The 16,488-nt window shown below is 51.9% G+C and overlaps 7 protein-coding genes across 7 annotated transcripts; all 7 read left to right on the forward strand.

Moving 5' to 3' along the window:
* The first annotated feature begins 34 nt into the window (after nucleotides 1-34).
* Nucleotides 35-1,318, forward strand: BO87DRAFT_237011 (uncharacterized protein). Its single transcript, XM_025618807.1, has 2 exons — nucleotides 35-389; nucleotides 509-1,318. The coding sequence occupies exons 1-2, from the start codon at nucleotides 136-138 to the stop codon at nucleotides 1,275-1,277; spliced, it is 1,023 nt and encodes a 340-aa protein (XP_025481779.1). The 5' UTR covers nucleotides 35-135; the 3' UTR covers nucleotides 1,278-1,318.
* Nucleotides 1,319-2,538: 1,220 nt separating this feature from the next.
* BO87DRAFT_237027 (putative Patatin family phospholipase) lies at nucleotides 2,539-5,258 on the forward strand. The gene is made up of 3 exons (XM_025618808.1): nucleotides 2,539-2,968; nucleotides 3,035-3,879; nucleotides 3,946-5,258. Exons 1-3 carry the CDS (start codon nucleotides 2,705-2,707, stop codon nucleotides 5,183-5,185), a joined length of 2,349 nt encoding a protein of 782 aa, XP_025481780.1. The 5' UTR covers nucleotides 2,539-2,704; the 3' UTR covers nucleotides 5,186-5,258.
* A 1,242-nt stretch (nucleotides 5,259-6,500) lies between these two features.
* BO87DRAFT_374671 (uncharacterized protein) lies at nucleotides 6,501-7,722 on the forward strand. Its single transcript, XM_025622835.1, has one exon. The coding sequence runs from the start codon at nucleotides 6,874-6,876 to the stop codon at nucleotides 7,690-7,692; it is 819 nt and encodes a 272-aa protein (XP_025481781.1). The 5' UTR covers nucleotides 6,501-6,873; the 3' UTR covers nucleotides 7,693-7,722.
* A 630-nt stretch (nucleotides 7,723-8,352) lies between these two features.
* BO87DRAFT_330327 (mannose-6-phosphate isomerase, class I) lies at nucleotides 8,353-9,924 on the forward strand. The gene is made up of 4 exons (XM_025620289.1): nucleotides 8,353-8,423; nucleotides 8,484-8,585; nucleotides 8,641-8,781; nucleotides 8,860-9,924. Exons 1-4 carry the CDS (start codon nucleotides 8,385-8,387, stop codon nucleotides 9,793-9,795), a joined length of 1,218 nt encoding a protein of 405 aa, XP_025481782.1. The 5' UTR covers nucleotides 8,353-8,384; the 3' UTR covers nucleotides 9,796-9,924.
* A 494-nt stretch (nucleotides 9,925-10,418) lies between these two features.
* On the forward strand, nucleotides 10,419-12,916 carry BO87DRAFT_395194 (uncharacterized protein; the record flags this gene model as incomplete). The annotated part of the gene is made up of 5 exons (XM_025625173.1): nucleotides 10,419-10,539; nucleotides 10,630-11,173; nucleotides 11,810-12,026; nucleotides 12,085-12,601; nucleotides 12,864-12,916. The coding sequence occupies 5 exons, from the start codon at nucleotides 10,419-10,421 to the stop codon at nucleotides 12,914-12,916; spliced, it is 1,452 nt and encodes a 483-aa protein (XP_025481783.1).
* Nucleotides 12,876-14,007, forward strand: BO87DRAFT_237075 (uncharacterized protein). The gene has a single exon (XM_025618809.1). The coding sequence runs from the start codon at nucleotides 13,085-13,087 to the stop codon at nucleotides 13,874-13,876; it is 792 nt and encodes a 263-aa protein (XP_025481784.1). The 5' UTR covers nucleotides 12,876-13,084; the 3' UTR covers nucleotides 13,877-14,007.
* A 565-nt stretch (nucleotides 14,008-14,572) lies between these two features.
* On the forward strand, nucleotides 14,573-16,212 carry BO87DRAFT_453278 (uncharacterized protein; the record flags this gene model as incomplete). Its single annotated transcript, XM_025628536.1, has 3 exons — nucleotides 14,573-15,376; nucleotides 15,425-15,664; nucleotides 15,716-16,212. The coding sequence occupies exons 1-3, from the start codon at nucleotides 15,070-15,072 to the stop codon at nucleotides 16,210-16,212; spliced, it is 1,044 nt and encodes a 347-aa protein (XP_025481785.1). The 5' UTR covers nucleotides 14,573-15,069.
* Nucleotides 16,213-16,488: the final 276 nt, after the last annotated feature.

Consider the following 16,488-nt stretch of genomic DNA (forward strand, 5'->3'; position numbering starts at 1 on the left):
ACCTTCACGCGTATATCCTCCTATCCCCCCTCCAACACCAGGAGGACGACACACTGCACCCTAATCCCTTAATCCTTTTAATCCGAACCAAAGGAAAAGAGGAAAGAAGGAGAGTTGAAGAAAGAAGAAAAAGAAATGTCCCTCCCCTCCACCCCAACATACACCTTCTCCATCCCCTCCATACACGACCGTCTTCGTCTAGACTGTCGCATCTACCTGCCGCCGGATCTGCCCAAGAGATTACTCCGCGACAGTTCTGGGTTGCTGCGCGGGGCGATCATCGCGCATCCGTACGCGCCGCTGGGAGGATGCTTTGATGATCCGGTTGTGGGGGTGGTGGGTGGGGAGGTATTGAGGTTGGGGTGTGTTGTTGGGATGTTTAATTTTCGGTATGTTTCATTCCTTTTATACATCTATTTATTTTTGATACTATCTATTTATTTATTTGGATGTTGGGGAGTTGGTGTGAGGTGATGCGATGTGATGATTGCTAATTAGGTATGGGCAGGGGCGCTGGTGGTTCTGAAGGACGGACGAGTTGGACGGCTAGGCCTGAGTTGGCGGATTATGTCTCTTTCTATGGGTTTATGCTGCTGTATTTGCATTTTTTGAGGGAAAGGGCAGTACGGCAGGAGGGGAGGAAAGAGGATGGGGGTAAGATAAGGCTGGTTTTGGGTGGGTATTCGTATGGGTCGATGATTGCGTCGCATTTGCCGAAGCTTCATGATGTTGTGGATTTGGTGCGGTGTTCATCGTCTGAGTCGCCGTTTCCTGAGATCTACCAGATCGCGGAGAAGTTGTCGCTTTGCTTGGGGTTGGGGGAGGAAATGGAGCAGCCGATGTATCGTCCAGCTACGGTGGAGGAGATAAGATCCGCGGCGGATTGCATTAAACGCACTGCTGCTGTTTCTTATCTCCTTGTGTCTCCGCTGCTGCCGCCGGTTAATCAGTTCTTGACGCTATTTTCAAAGATGTCGCTTGATGCGAGTGCGCAGATATCGTCGGCATCCGGGGAATGGAAACAGGGACAGATACCCTGTCCCAAGCCGGCAGATCAGCTGTGTGCGCATGAGACATTGGCTATCTTTGGTGACGAGGATACATTCACGTCGGCGAGTAAATTAGAGAAGTGGTCAGTCGAACTGGCCCATGCACCAGGGAGTAGGTTCCAGGCGGTGGAGATCGAGGGAGCCGGTCATTTCTGGAGAGAACATGGTGTCGAGGCTCAGGCGAGACAAGCTATCCGGGACTGGGTGTGTCAGATGTCGACATCTTGATAAGATGGCTGGATTATTTTGACATGTGTGGGTGGTCAGCCTGGTTTTATCGTGTCCCACTTCGAGTCTAGATCATGTGTGTCTAAGATACGAGAGGCTTGCGTGATAGAGTGCCAACCAGATGGTGGATTATCTCTCCCCCTTCACATGCAGGGACAGGGGTCGACGGAGTGGTGAAGCATGTGAAGCGGGCGTGTGTGTGGCTCGCCTGACCGTTCCGACAGAGGAAGGTCCCCTCCATGGAAAGAGCTGATTCCGACGAGCATCCATTTCGGGTATGTTTCAGCTGCATTTTGCATGATCCTGTATGCCACGGTGTCTTTGCAGTGATGAGTGAAGTCTCTTTGGTCTCTACTCGTTCATCGGCGAAATCACCACACCCATGACGCAAGACGTTCCGGTCTGCTGGGATTTTCATATTTTGTCGCAAAACTCTCGAGGAGTGAAAAGGCAGGAAATTACATACAGCATATCCTTAGAGGATCTGAAAGCTTGAACCATCCATGCCAGGCCGGTGAACCAAGGTTGCCATCCCAGGTCCGATTTAACGCTGTTCCCGATCAGGCTGGATCTGACACCGGGTAATAGTCTAGGGCATGAGGTGGAAGCCCTTTGAGTTTTGCTGATCTGCAGATTTTAGCATGCAAAAGGAATACAGCAGAGAATTGTGGGGGTATGATATCACCGGATGTATCGGCCATCGGATGATAAAGTCGCCATCGCACACTTACTTTGACACACTGGTACAAATGCCGATCGGGGATCTGGTGTCGGGGTCCACTGGATAAGAGTCTAGTGTTATGGATGAGGACATGGGGTGTTCATCGATGATGATAAGATGGAGAATTGAAGACTGGTTCTAGGCTCTTTGAGCAATAACCCGCCATGTTGTTTCAGTGAACAATAGAATACTTGAAGAGTACTAGTAATTCCCAACTCCATCCCGTGACTGGGGCGATCGGCAGCACCCGCTGGAAAGCCGGGGGACCAATCAGACATCCGGGGAATGCTGCCTCGTGACGTCTGGAGAGAAAGAGTGGCCATTTTCTCTCTCTCGGTCATCCCTGGCAGAAGACCAGGCAAACTAAAATGCATGGATCCGGCTGACTGACGGATGGGCTGGCCTTGCCTCGTGCCTGACCTGCTAAAGACGCGGCGCACGAACTCTTGCGGCTACATCTATCTACTTCCTGCTGTTGCTCCGACTTACATTCCCAACATTCCCAACATCACCAACATCCCCAACATCCCCCTTCCTTTCACTTCTTTATTCCTGCCTATTGAAAGTACCTTTCGAATGCTTTATCAGGCCTAACTCGCTAAGATCTCCGATTTGCCTTCCCCGGTTTAGGCACCCTCTCCAATCCAAACTTATTTTCCCCTCCATCTCCGCACCGATGCGAGCCTGATGCACCCTGAAGTCGGTCATGTCCATCCTGCATGATTCCTCCCTTGTTCGACCACAGTGTCATGTAAAGGGCAAACCGCGCTCTCTGGAGACGCCAAATAAACCCCGTCGCTCCGTTCTCAAGTCCGTTTCTCTTCCGTCGCTGTCGGCCGTCGTCAAAAACTCATTGACATGGGCGGGGGACACGTGGGGTTCCTATGGGAATGGCCAGTCCCAGAAAGAACGCAGACTGCGCGCTGCTGTGGATGAGCGAAGGGAGTCTTTGTACCTCAAGAAGCGCAATGTGAGTTAAAGACTCCTTCTCATGATTTAGGGCCAGCCGGTATGGCTGCCAGCTAACGTATTTCAGGCTGTGACTTACGAAGAATGGCGAGACGCTGCGAGCGAACTGGATGAGTTGGAGAATAACTCTGCCTGGAAGGAAACGTTCGAGTGTCCCGACTATGACCCTCATCTCGTGCTCGATCGTCTCAAGCAGCTGGACGATGCCCGGATCAACTGTGATATCAGTCGCATGTTGTTCCTCATCCGCACGTCCCTGAGCCGCGATCTGGGCAACATGAGCAACGCCTCTCTCTACAAGCATGCTCATCTCGGAACTAAGAACCTGATCGATCAATACATTGATACCGCGCTAGAAACAATATTGTCGTTAGTTGAGCTGGCGGATAAAAACCGGTGCGATGTGGTGGAATCCAGGTATATCCTGGACCAGTTGCTCGCAGCGAGACAGGCTTTCGGGCGAAGTGCGCTGCTCTTCTCCGGGGGAGCCACTTTTGGCATGAATCATATTGGCGTACTAAAGGCTCTTTGGCAAGCTAACCTTCTGCCGCGAATCATCTCCGGCGCGTCTGCGGGCAGCATTGTGTGTGCCGTCTTCTGTACTCGCACTGAGGATGAGCTGCCGGCTTTGCTGGACTCATTTACAGAGGGGGACTTTGCTGTTTTCGGCGAGGGGACTGAGGAAGATAGTATCCTCCAGAAGACAGCCCGGTTCTTGAAATATGGGTCATTTCTGGACATCTCGCACCTAGCCAAGGTGGTGAGGAATTGGTTGGGCGATATCACTTTCCAGGAGGCATATAACCGAACACGACGCATCCTCAACATTTGCGTTTCCAGTGCTGGCATCTACGAGCTACCCAAGTTGTTGAACTATATAACTGCGCCCAATGTATTGATCTGGTCTGCTGTGTATGGTCCCCCTTACACAATTCCGACTGTTTTCAAACCTATAGGAGTTGATGCTGACTTCAACAGGGCCGTCTCATGTTCAGTCCCGGTAGTCTTTTCGCCGTATGCCCTTATGGCTAAGGATCCCCTGACAGGAGAACCAGTTCCATGGAGCGACCTTCATAGGCAATATATTGATGGCTCCGTGGACGGTGACCTCCCTATGACTCGTCTGTCGGAGATGTTCAACGTCAACCACTTCATTGTATCGCAGGTCAATCCCCATGTCGTTCCATTTCTACCCAAGGATGATGGGCCAGATCCGTATATGGAAAACTCTTTCACCGCTTCTCGTTGGATCCGGAATATCACATATCTTGCCAAGGATGAGATTTTACATCGGATGACAGTCATGTCCGAGCTAGGGATCTTTCCCACGTCTTTGACCAAAACAGTTTCGATTGTCAACCAAAAGTATTCCGGAGACATCAATATATATCCGGAAATTCAGTATTCTCGGATTCCCGTCATGCTACGCAACCCGACGACGGAGTTTATGCTTCAAGCATGCCTAAGCGGCGAGCGGGCCACATGGCCCAAGCTTGGACGAATACGCAACCACTGCGCCATCGAATTGGCGCTGGACTTGGCCATTCAGAAAATGCGGGCTCGAGTGGCCTTCTCCCCGAGTCGCGTCCACGCAAGAACAGATAGCATTGCTGGCCATTCGATCGAATCCCTCGACAGCAGTGGAGGCCGAGGACGTTTGTTGAACCGGAGAAGCTCCTATAACCATGAAATCGAAAAGATCAAACATGCCCGCCACGACCCGGGCCGGCGGACAAGGCCATTCCTACAAAGGTCCCGCAGCGTGTTGCTATCCGAACAAACGCACCGAATCGACTCTGTGGCCTCGGCCAGACTGGACCAAGCAGTGCAACGGCGCCGCCAAAGCAATCCAAGCCAATTTTTCAACACTGGGGACGGATTCTATAGTCCTTGTTCTGAGAGTGACGAACATAGTGAGGAATCCTCCCCTCCGACCCGCGTCCCGCTAGAAAGGCATGTTTCATGGGAACCGTCATCATCCGACGACCCGCCTTCCGATGAGGCCACCCCTAACGGCAGCGCACAGTCACCACATCCATCCTCTCCCATACATATAGGACGGGTGAGTTCACAGCGAGCTCCCGTATGGCCTCCAGACCTGTCTGCGCACGCGATGCCAACGACACCTGAGCCATCGTTGCCACCTTCCCCTCACCACCTCCGGATGACGCCCAAAGCCTATGTCTCCAATCCCACTTCTCGTAACTTCTACAACTGACCAAATATATATTGCTTGATCGCTCATACTCAGTTGTGACGTATGTGCTGGAACACTGCGATCAACAGAGAACATAAAGATGGGAAACTTTCTTTCGGTGTACATACTATATATTGATGAGGACATCTTGGCTTGGTCGGATTTACTAGTTTATTGGGCAGTACATGCGTTGGCTCATGGCAATGGGTCTAGACGGAGATTGCATTTTAGAACCATACGTCAGGACTGGAGTTCTTTTCTTGGGGGTGACTGGATAGAGACCATACTTGGTTCTAGACTTTCCTTTGCTTTGAGGGTGGTTCGCAGTTGACTGCACCGCTATCACAGAAATAGAGCACCACCGTACTGCTCGGTTACTTAGCATGCCGACATGAATTCGTCGTCAACACGCGAAGAGGGGATCTAGCACATGTCTTGCTTAGGAGCATTACCAGCAGGCTGTGAAGAAATGCGGTTGTCGGTAAAAGTATGCAAATAGAGAATATTAGTTTATAGGAAAGGTTAAGTCGACTCATTTAGCTACACCATCCGCTTTCTCAGTCATTAGTACTCTATTGTTGTATAACCAACTTTTCCTTCAAAGAGTATAGCTCCATATTACTATAGACTCCATAACCTGCTAAAATCTGCATAATTGAACAACTTATTCCAGGTTAATACTTCACAACCCGAAGCCCCTCATAGCTTAGTAACAGCACAGTAGCAGGCCCTATCACACAACCATCGAGTTTAGCTCCAAAAATAGAAGATCACAAGGAAGCACCACCTGCCATTGGCTCCCAACCCTACCTACCGACCAGATGAAACGCCGGATGGGATGAAGTGGCCTCCCAGCCAGATGGAACAGAGTGTGAGTGGTTTCAGGGCCAGAGGGAGGGGTTCCCGGGCGCGACGCTGCTGCAAGTGACCAACTAGTGCTTCTAAATCCGTCCGCATTAACCACCATTCTTTCCCCGAAGCCGGGCGGTTAATTAGGACGGTAAACCAGTGATCTGAAAATAGATCATGGCATCTGGTCAGCCTATCAGTAGTATTCCTTTTCTACCCGCCGGACGATCCCTCCAGTCGAACCCTTGGCTGAAGCGCCCACCCGTCACCCCGGGCGGTTAACCCACGATGAGACGGCCAGGATGCGGGTGATGGGCATGGAGTGTGCTTCTAAACTTGGCAACAAACAAATGAACATGCATGATGCGTTTTGATATCGATGGTGGAACAAGAAAGGTATCACCATCGCGGCCCCTGCTCGTGCAAGGCTTTTATATGGGCCATCCGCCATGTTCAGACGAGGCTGTCTCAGAACCAGACTGGCAGCCTTGGAGAAAGCCTTACTTTGATTCTTTTGACAAGATATCTTGAAATGGTCTGTGCTTGGCGAGGTTGTTGCATCTTGCCTATTATACTCTACTAATTAACTTGACTTCAATTTCATCTTGCCTGTTCCTCCAATCACCTCGGCCTATCCTCTCTGCCCTGGCTAGACGTGCATCTGTCAGCACCGTGTCTGCTGCACCTTACCCTGCATAGTCCCCAGCTACCAGGCCAACCGTTGGAGAGTCTGGGGTAGAAGCCTCCACTCTAGAGAGCTTATCCTCTGCCACTGTCATGTGTCATTTCCAGCTATTTTAAGGCTGAGAGTTGCGTCCTTCTATCCAATCATCCTCCATCTCTTCACCTCCGGCTCCACCATGGCCAGTATAGTCACCGGCCCTCTCGGTCGATTCCGTAAGAACGGATCCCACAAACGACTGCACGAACGATGGGGCGACATGGGCATCACCGTTCCCACCGAGGGCTCCTGGAACCAGCGCGACAACCCCCACCGGTCATCAGACCGTCGACGACCCGCCTATGAAGTTCTCAGTCGAGGACAAGATAGTCCTATCGAGGATCATCACGAATCTACCCAACCCAGCTCTTTCTCTGTCAAGGCGCTAAACCCACGCCGTCTTTCCATGCGCATCAGCTCCCGCTCCAAACCCACCACCGACAGCCCTAAAGAGAACACTACCCCCACCGACCGTCAAACCAAAGCAGAGAGGCGGGTGTCTCAGTTCACCTACCGACCAATTCACCAAGATTATCCCACGGAGATGGCTGAAAAGGCTTCTCGACAGAGTCAGCACTCTCCCCGATTCAAGTACATCCCTACTGCGCCTCAGTATGCTGAGGAACTTGGACTCCCGACTTCACGTCGCTGGTCGAGTCAGCGGCATAGTGTGCAGAGTAGTTGTCCGAGTGAGGGTACGCGGCGGAGTCATCGCCGGTATCCTGATGCTGCAGAGGATTGCTACGATGATGAGTACTACGAGGAGAGGAGAGAGCGGTATGAACGACCTTTATCTACTCGACGAGATAGGAGCAGTGTGGACTACTATAGTGCTGCTGCTAGTCGACGGGGCAGTCCGGCGTTGGGTCGCAGTGGGGGAGCCACAGAGAAGCGGGGCCGATCTGGGAGAAACTTGACGACAGCGATGGTTCCGGATGCTGATGATATTTATGGATAATTAATGATTGTTTACGTGATGTTGACCCGGTTTAGCGATGCATTACTAGCTTCATGTGTGACGGCCGTGATGGGGACTTTAGCACATCTGCATATGTTGGCGGATTTCTGAGCAAATTTCCGTTACTATATTTGGACTAGCTGTTCAACATAATAAATGTCTTGGATTTGATAATTAACAACCGAATATAACTATCTTAGTATTTATTACTAGTGATGCTTCGTAGCATTTCCCTAGATTACTAACACTGACAGCGTTACAGTCATAGTACCTAAGTAACATTCCACACTGAACTGACGTCAACCCGACGGCCCGCCCTCACCCCTACTTCTTAATTGCATCCCCAGATAATTATCGCCTTCAAAAGTTCCAGGACTCGAGTTCACAAAATAGAGTAGAATATAGCTGCAGATAAGATAAGAAAGCTCAGATTTAAACTCCATCACTCGTCGGAAGGCTTCCCGGGCCAGGGCGAGACCATCAGGGCATGGCAGTAGTGATCAGGGCATGACGCCATTCCATCCGGCCATTCCACGCAGTCCATGACGCCATGTTCACGCAGTCAACATAGAACTTCGTATATAAGTAAATATCTCGATATATCTTATGAAATCGTCTTCTTTGCCTCAATATATTATTATTGAGCTTCTTTAGAGCCTAGCACATATCAATTGATTTCCACCATCATCATAATGACAGCCTCGGTATTTCAGCTTAAGTGCGGGATCAAGGTATGCATCAATTTATCACAATATTTTACACAAATTTGCGAGTTTAGCTGACCTTAATAGAATGATCCCTGGGGTAAGCAAGGTAAAAACTCGTTAGCTGGTGTTCTTTGCTCCAAGACGCCTGGTACAATTGAAGTGGAGGATGATCAACATTATTCTGAGGTATATCACTTTACCCATTTTTTCAGAGATAATTATGCTAATTAGCTGTGACTAGATGTGGATGGGCACATATCCCACCGTCCCATCTCGTATCCTTGCCACAGGTGAACTGCTAAGCGAGTACCTCCAAAAGCACCCCGAGGTTACTGGCGAAGGATACAAGAAATGGGGTACGGAGGTGCCCTTCCTCCCGAAGGTAAAAGATCCCTACCCTATACTACCCCATCCCCATCATCCTGTCATAAACACTAACAACATATTTGCACGAGTGAAGATCCTCTCCTTCCAAAAGGCCCTCCCCCTCCAAATCCACCCTGACAAAAAACTCGCCGAGAAACTCCACGAATCCCAGCCAGACAAATACTCGGACCCGAACCACAAGCCCGAAATCGCAATTGCCCTCTCCAACTTCGAGCTCTTCGTCGGCTTCAAGCCCCTCCACGAGATTGAAAACCTCTTTAAACTCGCCCCTCTCCAACGCTTCCTCCCCACAGAGACCAACGCCCCTACCTTCGACGATTCCCTCCTGCGCGAAATCTCCCGTATCCTACTCACTCTTCCACCCATACTGGTCTCCGAAACCATCTCCTCCCTGCTCACTATCCCAGAGGCCCAATTCGGCCCAAATCAGCGATACATCCCTGGCCTACTGACTAGATTGAAGAAGATGTACCCAGATACCGATAACGGGAGTCTTGTTGCCACAATCCTTATGAATTATATGACTCTCGGGCCTGGGGAGGCGGTTTGTGTGCCTGCGGATAGTATGCATGCGTATCTTACTGGGGATATTATGGAGTGTATGGCTAGGTCGGATAATGTCATAAATACGGGGTTTTGTCCCAAGGCGGAGAGCGATGATGTGGATTTGTTTACGAGGTCGTTGAGTTTCACGCCGCATGATGTGGAAAGTGCGCTGTTGAGGGGGAAGAAGAGTGATATTGGGAAGTGTTGGAAGACGGAGGTTTATGAGCCCCCGTTTTCGGAGTTCTCAGTGCTGGGGGTAAGGCTTGGGAAGGGGGAGAAGGAGGTGCATAGGGGGGTTAAGGGAGTGAGTTTGTTAGTTGTTGTGAGGGGGAGTGGGTGGATGGGTGTGGAAGGCGAGAAGTTTGAGTTGAAGGAAGGGTGGGTTTATTTTGTGGGTGCTGGGGTTGAGGTTAACTTTGAGACGGAGGGGGGATTGTTGGTTTATAGGCCTTTTGCGGAGTAAAATTTCCTCTTTTATCTCTCCTCTTTGTTCTGTGAATGAGAGTGGGAAATGGGAGGTTGGTATTTGTATGAATGATGGAGATATGTGTCTATTTTAAGTCCGGCTAGCCCTACAGAATTAGCTACAGATAGGATATGCTATTTTCGGCCCTCCCGGACCCTCATCGCGAATAAGCGCCCTCACAACATACTCCTTCCAAGCGCTCAGGCACCGCGACTCCACGTCTCTCATCCAATGGATCCCGTTAACACCTTATCTGGATGCTATTTTTGGCTTGGTATTTGCTTGTTCGTTCATCTCCACGAGTTGTGATGTGCGAGTCCCTGGTTAAGTGACAGGTTCGGTGAGATTAAAATAGATGCCGAGCGGGGAAAGGCACTTTTCAAGCGCCAGGATGGGATTTACTGGTGAGTTTGAGTAGTATTTTAAGTCGGGAGGTTCTCTGGTTCTTTTCGGTGGATTCGTCTGCATTCTGCTTTGTTTCGTTTTCTGGTGTGCTGTTTCATCGTTGTGCTGCGTGCGTTGGTGCTTCAAGCAAGCAAGAAAGTTGTCATCCATCCTGCTATCCACTCCACTCCACTCACATCCTTCTATCCGTCATCCCCATCAAGGGAGCATGCACGATGATCCTGCCTCGTGATGGATATCCTCGACAAGACTCATCATCGTCCGTGGAGTCCCCTTCGTCCGGTCGGGATCAGATCATCATTGGCGTGGTCTTTGGAGGAGTAGCAGTGATCATGAGTATGTTGTCACCTTCCATCTATCATTCCATCCTTCCTGTGCCATGAAAGTTGGGGCTCGACACCATCTCATCTCACTCTGTCCTGCAAGTCATAAGCGCCATCCTCCTCATCCGATGCAAGGAACGAAGCAACGAACGCCGTCATCGCCGTCAGCAGCAACGCCTGCTCGCCCATCACTTGTCTCAATCCACCACTGGGTACTATCAGTATCATCCTGACTTGGAAGGAAGCAAGCCTCAGACCCCCGAGTACCCACTTGAGATCACCTCCACAGCACAGCAGGAACCTTCATCATGTCTTGAACAACAGCAACATCCTCTGCAGAGGGTCATCGAGGATCCCCCACCGGCGTATCAGCCCCTCCCTGTGTATAACCCTTCACGGTACCATGGGGTTGATGGCATGGTGGGTATCGCGGTGCCATACCCTGGGGTCACGGCTAGTATGTATCGGATGTCGGGATTGGGAATAGAGCCCCAAAGAAGAGTGCCGGATAGAGACTCGAATGTCTTTAGCTTTGCTGTTGAGGAGAGGCTGGATGTGCCGGTCAACAGGCAGGGTGGTGAGGCGGAGGAAGGTCAGTCGGTTCAACGACCTAGACCGGTGCTGTCACGGTTGGTGACGAACTTTGGGTAGGCTGATATAGTCGTGATTCTCTTATGTTTCTATGTTGGGTGTTTGGCGTCATGGTTGGTGCTGTTGGGTGTTAAGGTGTTTGGGTTATGGCTTTAATGATGATGACGATAATCACGACGACAATGATGATGATTGCAGACTAGACTTGGGATGAAGAAATTGATGGAGAATGATATGAAAGCCCCAGGTACGTATCTACTATGGTCTTTTCTTTTCCTGTTGTCTGCCCTTCTACTATTGTATCTTTTCTATTGCAAGTCACCTTCTCTTCTCCCCTCATCCTGGATGAACTGAGCCAGGATGTACCCCCGCTCCACCCAACCACAATCACTTTCTTCATCACCTACATATCTACCGCCTAAATTACTGTGCCGGGCATGGTGTGATGAACCAAGGAAGATTGATGAGTGACTGCAAAAGAATTAAGCGTGGAGGAGCCCGAAGGCGGCAAGCCACTGGGGAACCCCCTCCCTCCCCCTCCCTCTTCCTCTTTTCTTCTTCCTCCACCACCACCTCCTCTTCCATCTCTTCCAACCCACAGCTTTCCCACCATCTTCTTCCCCCTCATGTCTCACTCTACTGCAGCTAGACAATCGGCCGGACTCGACTGCTGCACGGTGACAAGTGACAAGTGACCACTACACTGGCCCTCGCGCGCCGTCTCCATCACGGCGCGTAGATAAGCTCGACGGGTGGTTCGGGCCCAACCGCGACGATCAACCGGTGATTGTCGCTGCTGCTTCCCCTCTTCTCCTCCTCCAGACCCTGGTTCCCATCGAAGCTTCTGCGCCAATCAAGTTTCCGACCTCCAACCCCCCGGTTAGCAATGCTACGTCGGAGTTGGGTGCGGCAGTCGAGCTGTCGATTCGAGTCCAGCTGCTGCTACTACTGCTACTACGACAACTAGTGGCATTCCTCATCACGCTCCCTCCCTCACATCGACAGGGATCTCGCCCATATTGTAGCCGCTGAGAGGTCCATTCATCTCCCAGAACAAGGATTGCTTTGTGTCACACCCCTTCCATCTCTCTCGCAGCCGCTGGATGGACCACGCCAAGGGAGGACTATCAACTACGGCTGTGGTTGGATGTCGCCAACTTCCCGGAGTCTGTTAGCAGCTCCCTCCGGTAGGCTGGCTGCAGGTTGCCTGCAAGTTGACTGCGCCGCTCAGCTATTCTCCCGACTGCTCTCCCCTCTTTTACCATCTCCAGGCACGCGGACCGGCTTTGCTCCCTGCTCCAGAGGCTCTCCCATGACCAGTCATTGCGTCGGAATCGTCATCCCGCTTACAAAACAAAGGGCGATCCCCCTCCGGTTAACTGAGACTTCTCCCACTGGCCGCGTACGCCCGACGGGCCTCCCCACCCAGGGCGACAAAAAGTCCGCTGTGATGGAGGGTGAACCATTCTGTCGGGTCAGGTTGTGTCTGCTCGCCTTTCACCGTCCGTCTCGTTCTCTGGGCTCCGATGCCCATCCCTCTTCGCACTGAGGGACGTTCCCTGAAGGGATTCAGCGTTGGTCCCTGAAAGGGTCTTTCTTCTGCCATCCTGTGGGCGATATGCAGCCGAGCTTTCGGCCGATGGATTGCAGCGTTCGGTGTTCACCCCCCTCCCGTTTTGACACTTTTCCATGCCAGTCCTTCGGTGGCTGTCTGGTCCCTGTTCCTATCTTACTTTCCTGTTCTAGGCAGCTTCGGGACCGGGTCGTGGGGTCCTCTGAAGCAGAGGCACCCGACCTAAATCAAACCCGTAGACGGCGGGCCCTTACATTTTAAGGTACCGTGGTTGGACTTGATCCTTCTTAACCTAGTTTTTCCTCCGAGTTCTTGGAGGGACCTGTGCGGTCGATGCTGACGCGGGCCCGGGTGCTCCAGCTCGACTACATTAAGGAAGGACGCTCTTGTGACAATGACGGCTATCATCCAAAAATTACGACGCAAGCGAAAGCTATCCTCAGAGCTGCACTCGCGATGGGGGGATGTCTCCATCACCTATCCTAACGGTGGGTCCTGGAGTCAATGGGATCAGTCTTCTACCGGCGCAACTTCAGCCTCCCCCGACCACGAGCGACGGCATGGCTCCTTAGAACTCAATCGATCCGCCACCGCGCCGAGGCTGGGGAGTTACAGCCGCATTGGGGATGCCAATGTGCGGGCGCCATCCGTGGATTCAGCCGTGACGATTCCTACCGGCCATTATGATGCACGACTTAGTCGAATGCGAAGAAAAAACCAACAGCAGAGCCCTCCGGTCGGTGTGTCGAAAGTCCTGGATTCTCCCCGCGAATGCGACAATGCATCCTGTTCAGACGACTCCTCTGAAGATGAGGAAGACGACGTGGTCGTGCCCGCTCCTCTAAATGTCTCCCGCGACCACAATCCAGCCGAGAAGGAAGAAGCTGATGCCTATTCGCAAGCATCCAAATCGCCTCCTTTGTCGGTAACATCTCGCATGCGTAGCCGAAACAGCGCTCAGAGACACACGATGGACCCTCCGATGTCAGGACCTGGAACGGCCGGTTCGAAGCATACCAGCTACAGCTCTTCGGTGCCCTCGAATCCGTCGGACGACCAGCGACCGCAGGGACACCGTCTGTCTACGCAACATGATCGAAAATCGGTACGGCGCCCCAAGCCAGAGCCGCTGAGTTTACCGACACAACCTGAAATGGTACCGTCGTATGATGAATTGTACGGGTAACTACCGGAATCTGGGGCAGGACCCATGGGAGGCTTTCTGTTTGATTCTTTAATTTTGCGTATATCACTTGCGTGCATGCTTGCTTCATTTTGGGGGTGGCAGTCACGGCCGAGCTACGCCGGACTGGCCTACTTCGTTTGGGTGGATGGGATTCTTAATTCAGCCGTGAGAGGGCAAAAGATTTAACCTGCATGCATTGTGGCGTCTCATTCCTTTCGGGAGGCGTTTTCCTTGATTTTTTTGTTTAAGCTTTGGCTGATTTATGTGGACTTTTCTCATTACCGTTTTGGGGGTGATCAAATTGTTGGAATTTCGTTCATGGCGTGAAAGCTATTCCCAGCTAGTATGTTGGCGTGTCGCCGTAGGTGACAGCGACGGTCATCTTGACCCCAATCTATGGATTAGTGTCTCTACGTCCCAACAGCGGCAGCACGACTCCTCTCGAAGCGCCAATTAAGTTAGGGCGATCAACACAGGAGGGGTTGATGGATTCATTGGACAGCAATGATCTAAAATGAGCAGGGATGCTAATTAGTGGCAGTGGATGTGATAGGCAAGCAGCCAGTCACCCTGGGCCAATGCGGAGGCGCGAGTAAGCGCCGAACCCCGCGAGCAGGTCAGAGCTCGCCACCAATCTGCGGCCATCACGGCGCATCACATCCACAGCTTGCCTGCAGCTCAATGCCACTAGCCGCCAATGAACGTACATCCTGGCAGCGGCAGGAGTTGCTGCACTGACCGTCACAATCACCGTCACACCTCCCTCAGAGACAGCCCGCTTTCGCTGCTTCTGAGAGGCCCTCGAAGCGCCCGGGCTACTGCTCCTCACTGAGCTCGTTGGATCTTCCTCACCCCATCCAAGAGGCAGGCATGTCTGCCAATCCGGGACGGAACGGTGTCTCCCCTCCTCGGCCGTCTGCTTTATCAATCCACCATGGCACCGATCCTGCCGTTTAACCGACGATCTATCTGGGTTGGGACCGGTTCACCTTCACATTTCTACCCTCGCTTTCCCCATCGTGTCATTCCCGGTTGTGTTCCCTCTCTGCCTCTTGCTGCGCGGTGCTCTCGGCGCGGGTTCTGTCGACCGCACTGTCTCCAGCCTTCCCTCGTTTGGTCGTAAGATAAAACGGTAGCATTGGAAGGTTATCGTGCCGTCTCCGACGATCGATCGAACCAAAGCAAATACCAAGATGCTCGGCTCTTGGGGTCTAAGCCCCAGATCTACATCGAGATGGGCAGCGGCTGCCGCAGCGGCGTCTTTTCTGCTCGTCAGCCACGTCGCACCCCCCGCGACAGCGTTGTACGTGAGCGAAGGCTCCCCATGCTGGGATGTCTGTAACGACCCCACCAACACCACCACCTCGGAGATTGTCTGCATGGACGCGGCCTACAACGACACCACGACTGGCAAGAACTTCAAGGATTGCGTCTCGTGTGCGCTCAACAGTACCTACACTGATCCCAGTGGGTTGGTGACGGACGTGGACTGGGGATTGTGTAAGCCTGCTCCATGTGCGATCTAAAACCTGTTGTTAACGTGGTTAGATAACCTCCGCTATGCGTTCAGCGCCTGTGTCTACGGTTACCCGGCGGGCGTCGACAGCGTCTCGTCGCAGTGCTTGGTTTCCTGCCAAGGACTAGACAGCGCGATCGAGTTTGACTTGCTCACTCCGAACGATATCAATCTTCGCGCCTGGTGCTCTACCTCCACGTTTGCCGATAATCAGATAGAAACCTGCGAGTTCTGCTACAACCTGACCGAAACACAAGTGCTTATGGCCAATTGTGAGTTTCCCAGCTCTTCTGTACGAGTTTGACTAACTTGAAGGTCAATAGTCATCGAAGCCCTCCGCTATGACTGCCACTTTCCTGTTCCATCCCAAACAGCCTTCCCGATCAGCCCGTCGTTGATTTTTGCCCAGGAACAATTACCTACCTATAGCAGCGACCTGCTGGACACGCCCAGCGGGGGCGGGGTGAACTATAAATTGGCAACTCTCATCGGTCTGCCGCTCATGGGTTTCGTGATTCTCCTTTTCATCTTGACTATCGGCTGTGTACTCGGCATCAGCTGGTGGCGACGCCAAGAACGTGAGGACGAGGAGTTGCGCCAGTGGAAGGCCATGGCGGCGGAGAATCCGTGGAGCGAGTACCCGCCGCCGGAGATGTACTCGCAGCCGCAGCAGATCACGCAGTACGGTTCAGGGTTCCAGGTCGTGGATACTGATGGTCGCACTCATGAGGTGGGGTACTCCAAGCAGGTGATGATGAATGTGTCTGAAGATAAGGGGAAGAGTCCGTCGCAGGAGTATCCGGGGGAGTTGAAGCTGTGATGCGTAGACACTTGTCGGCGGCGTACTGAAATGATGAATAAGTAACGTCTAAGTGGGTGAAATGGTGGATATGAACCATGTCTTTGTTGTTGTTCCTGTCATGTCATTGTTGTTCTGTTTTGATGTGCATAATGAGGCATATACCCCCGCATTGCTGGTGCACATAATGTCTATCGAGTATGAGTATGAATAATGAGAGAAGCGAATACCAAGTTGTGAACAATCCAGAAAGAACCATGTATCTCCAATTGAAAAAGTATGGGATAGAGGATGAAT

This window comes from Aspergillus neoniger (genome assembly GCF_003184625.1).
Source record: "Aspergillus neoniger CBS 115656 unplaced genomic scaffold BO87scaffold_9, whole genome shotgun sequence".
Classification (NCBI taxonomy): Eukaryota; Fungi; Ascomycota; class Eurotiomycetes; order Eurotiales; family Aspergillaceae; genus Aspergillus; species Aspergillus neoniger.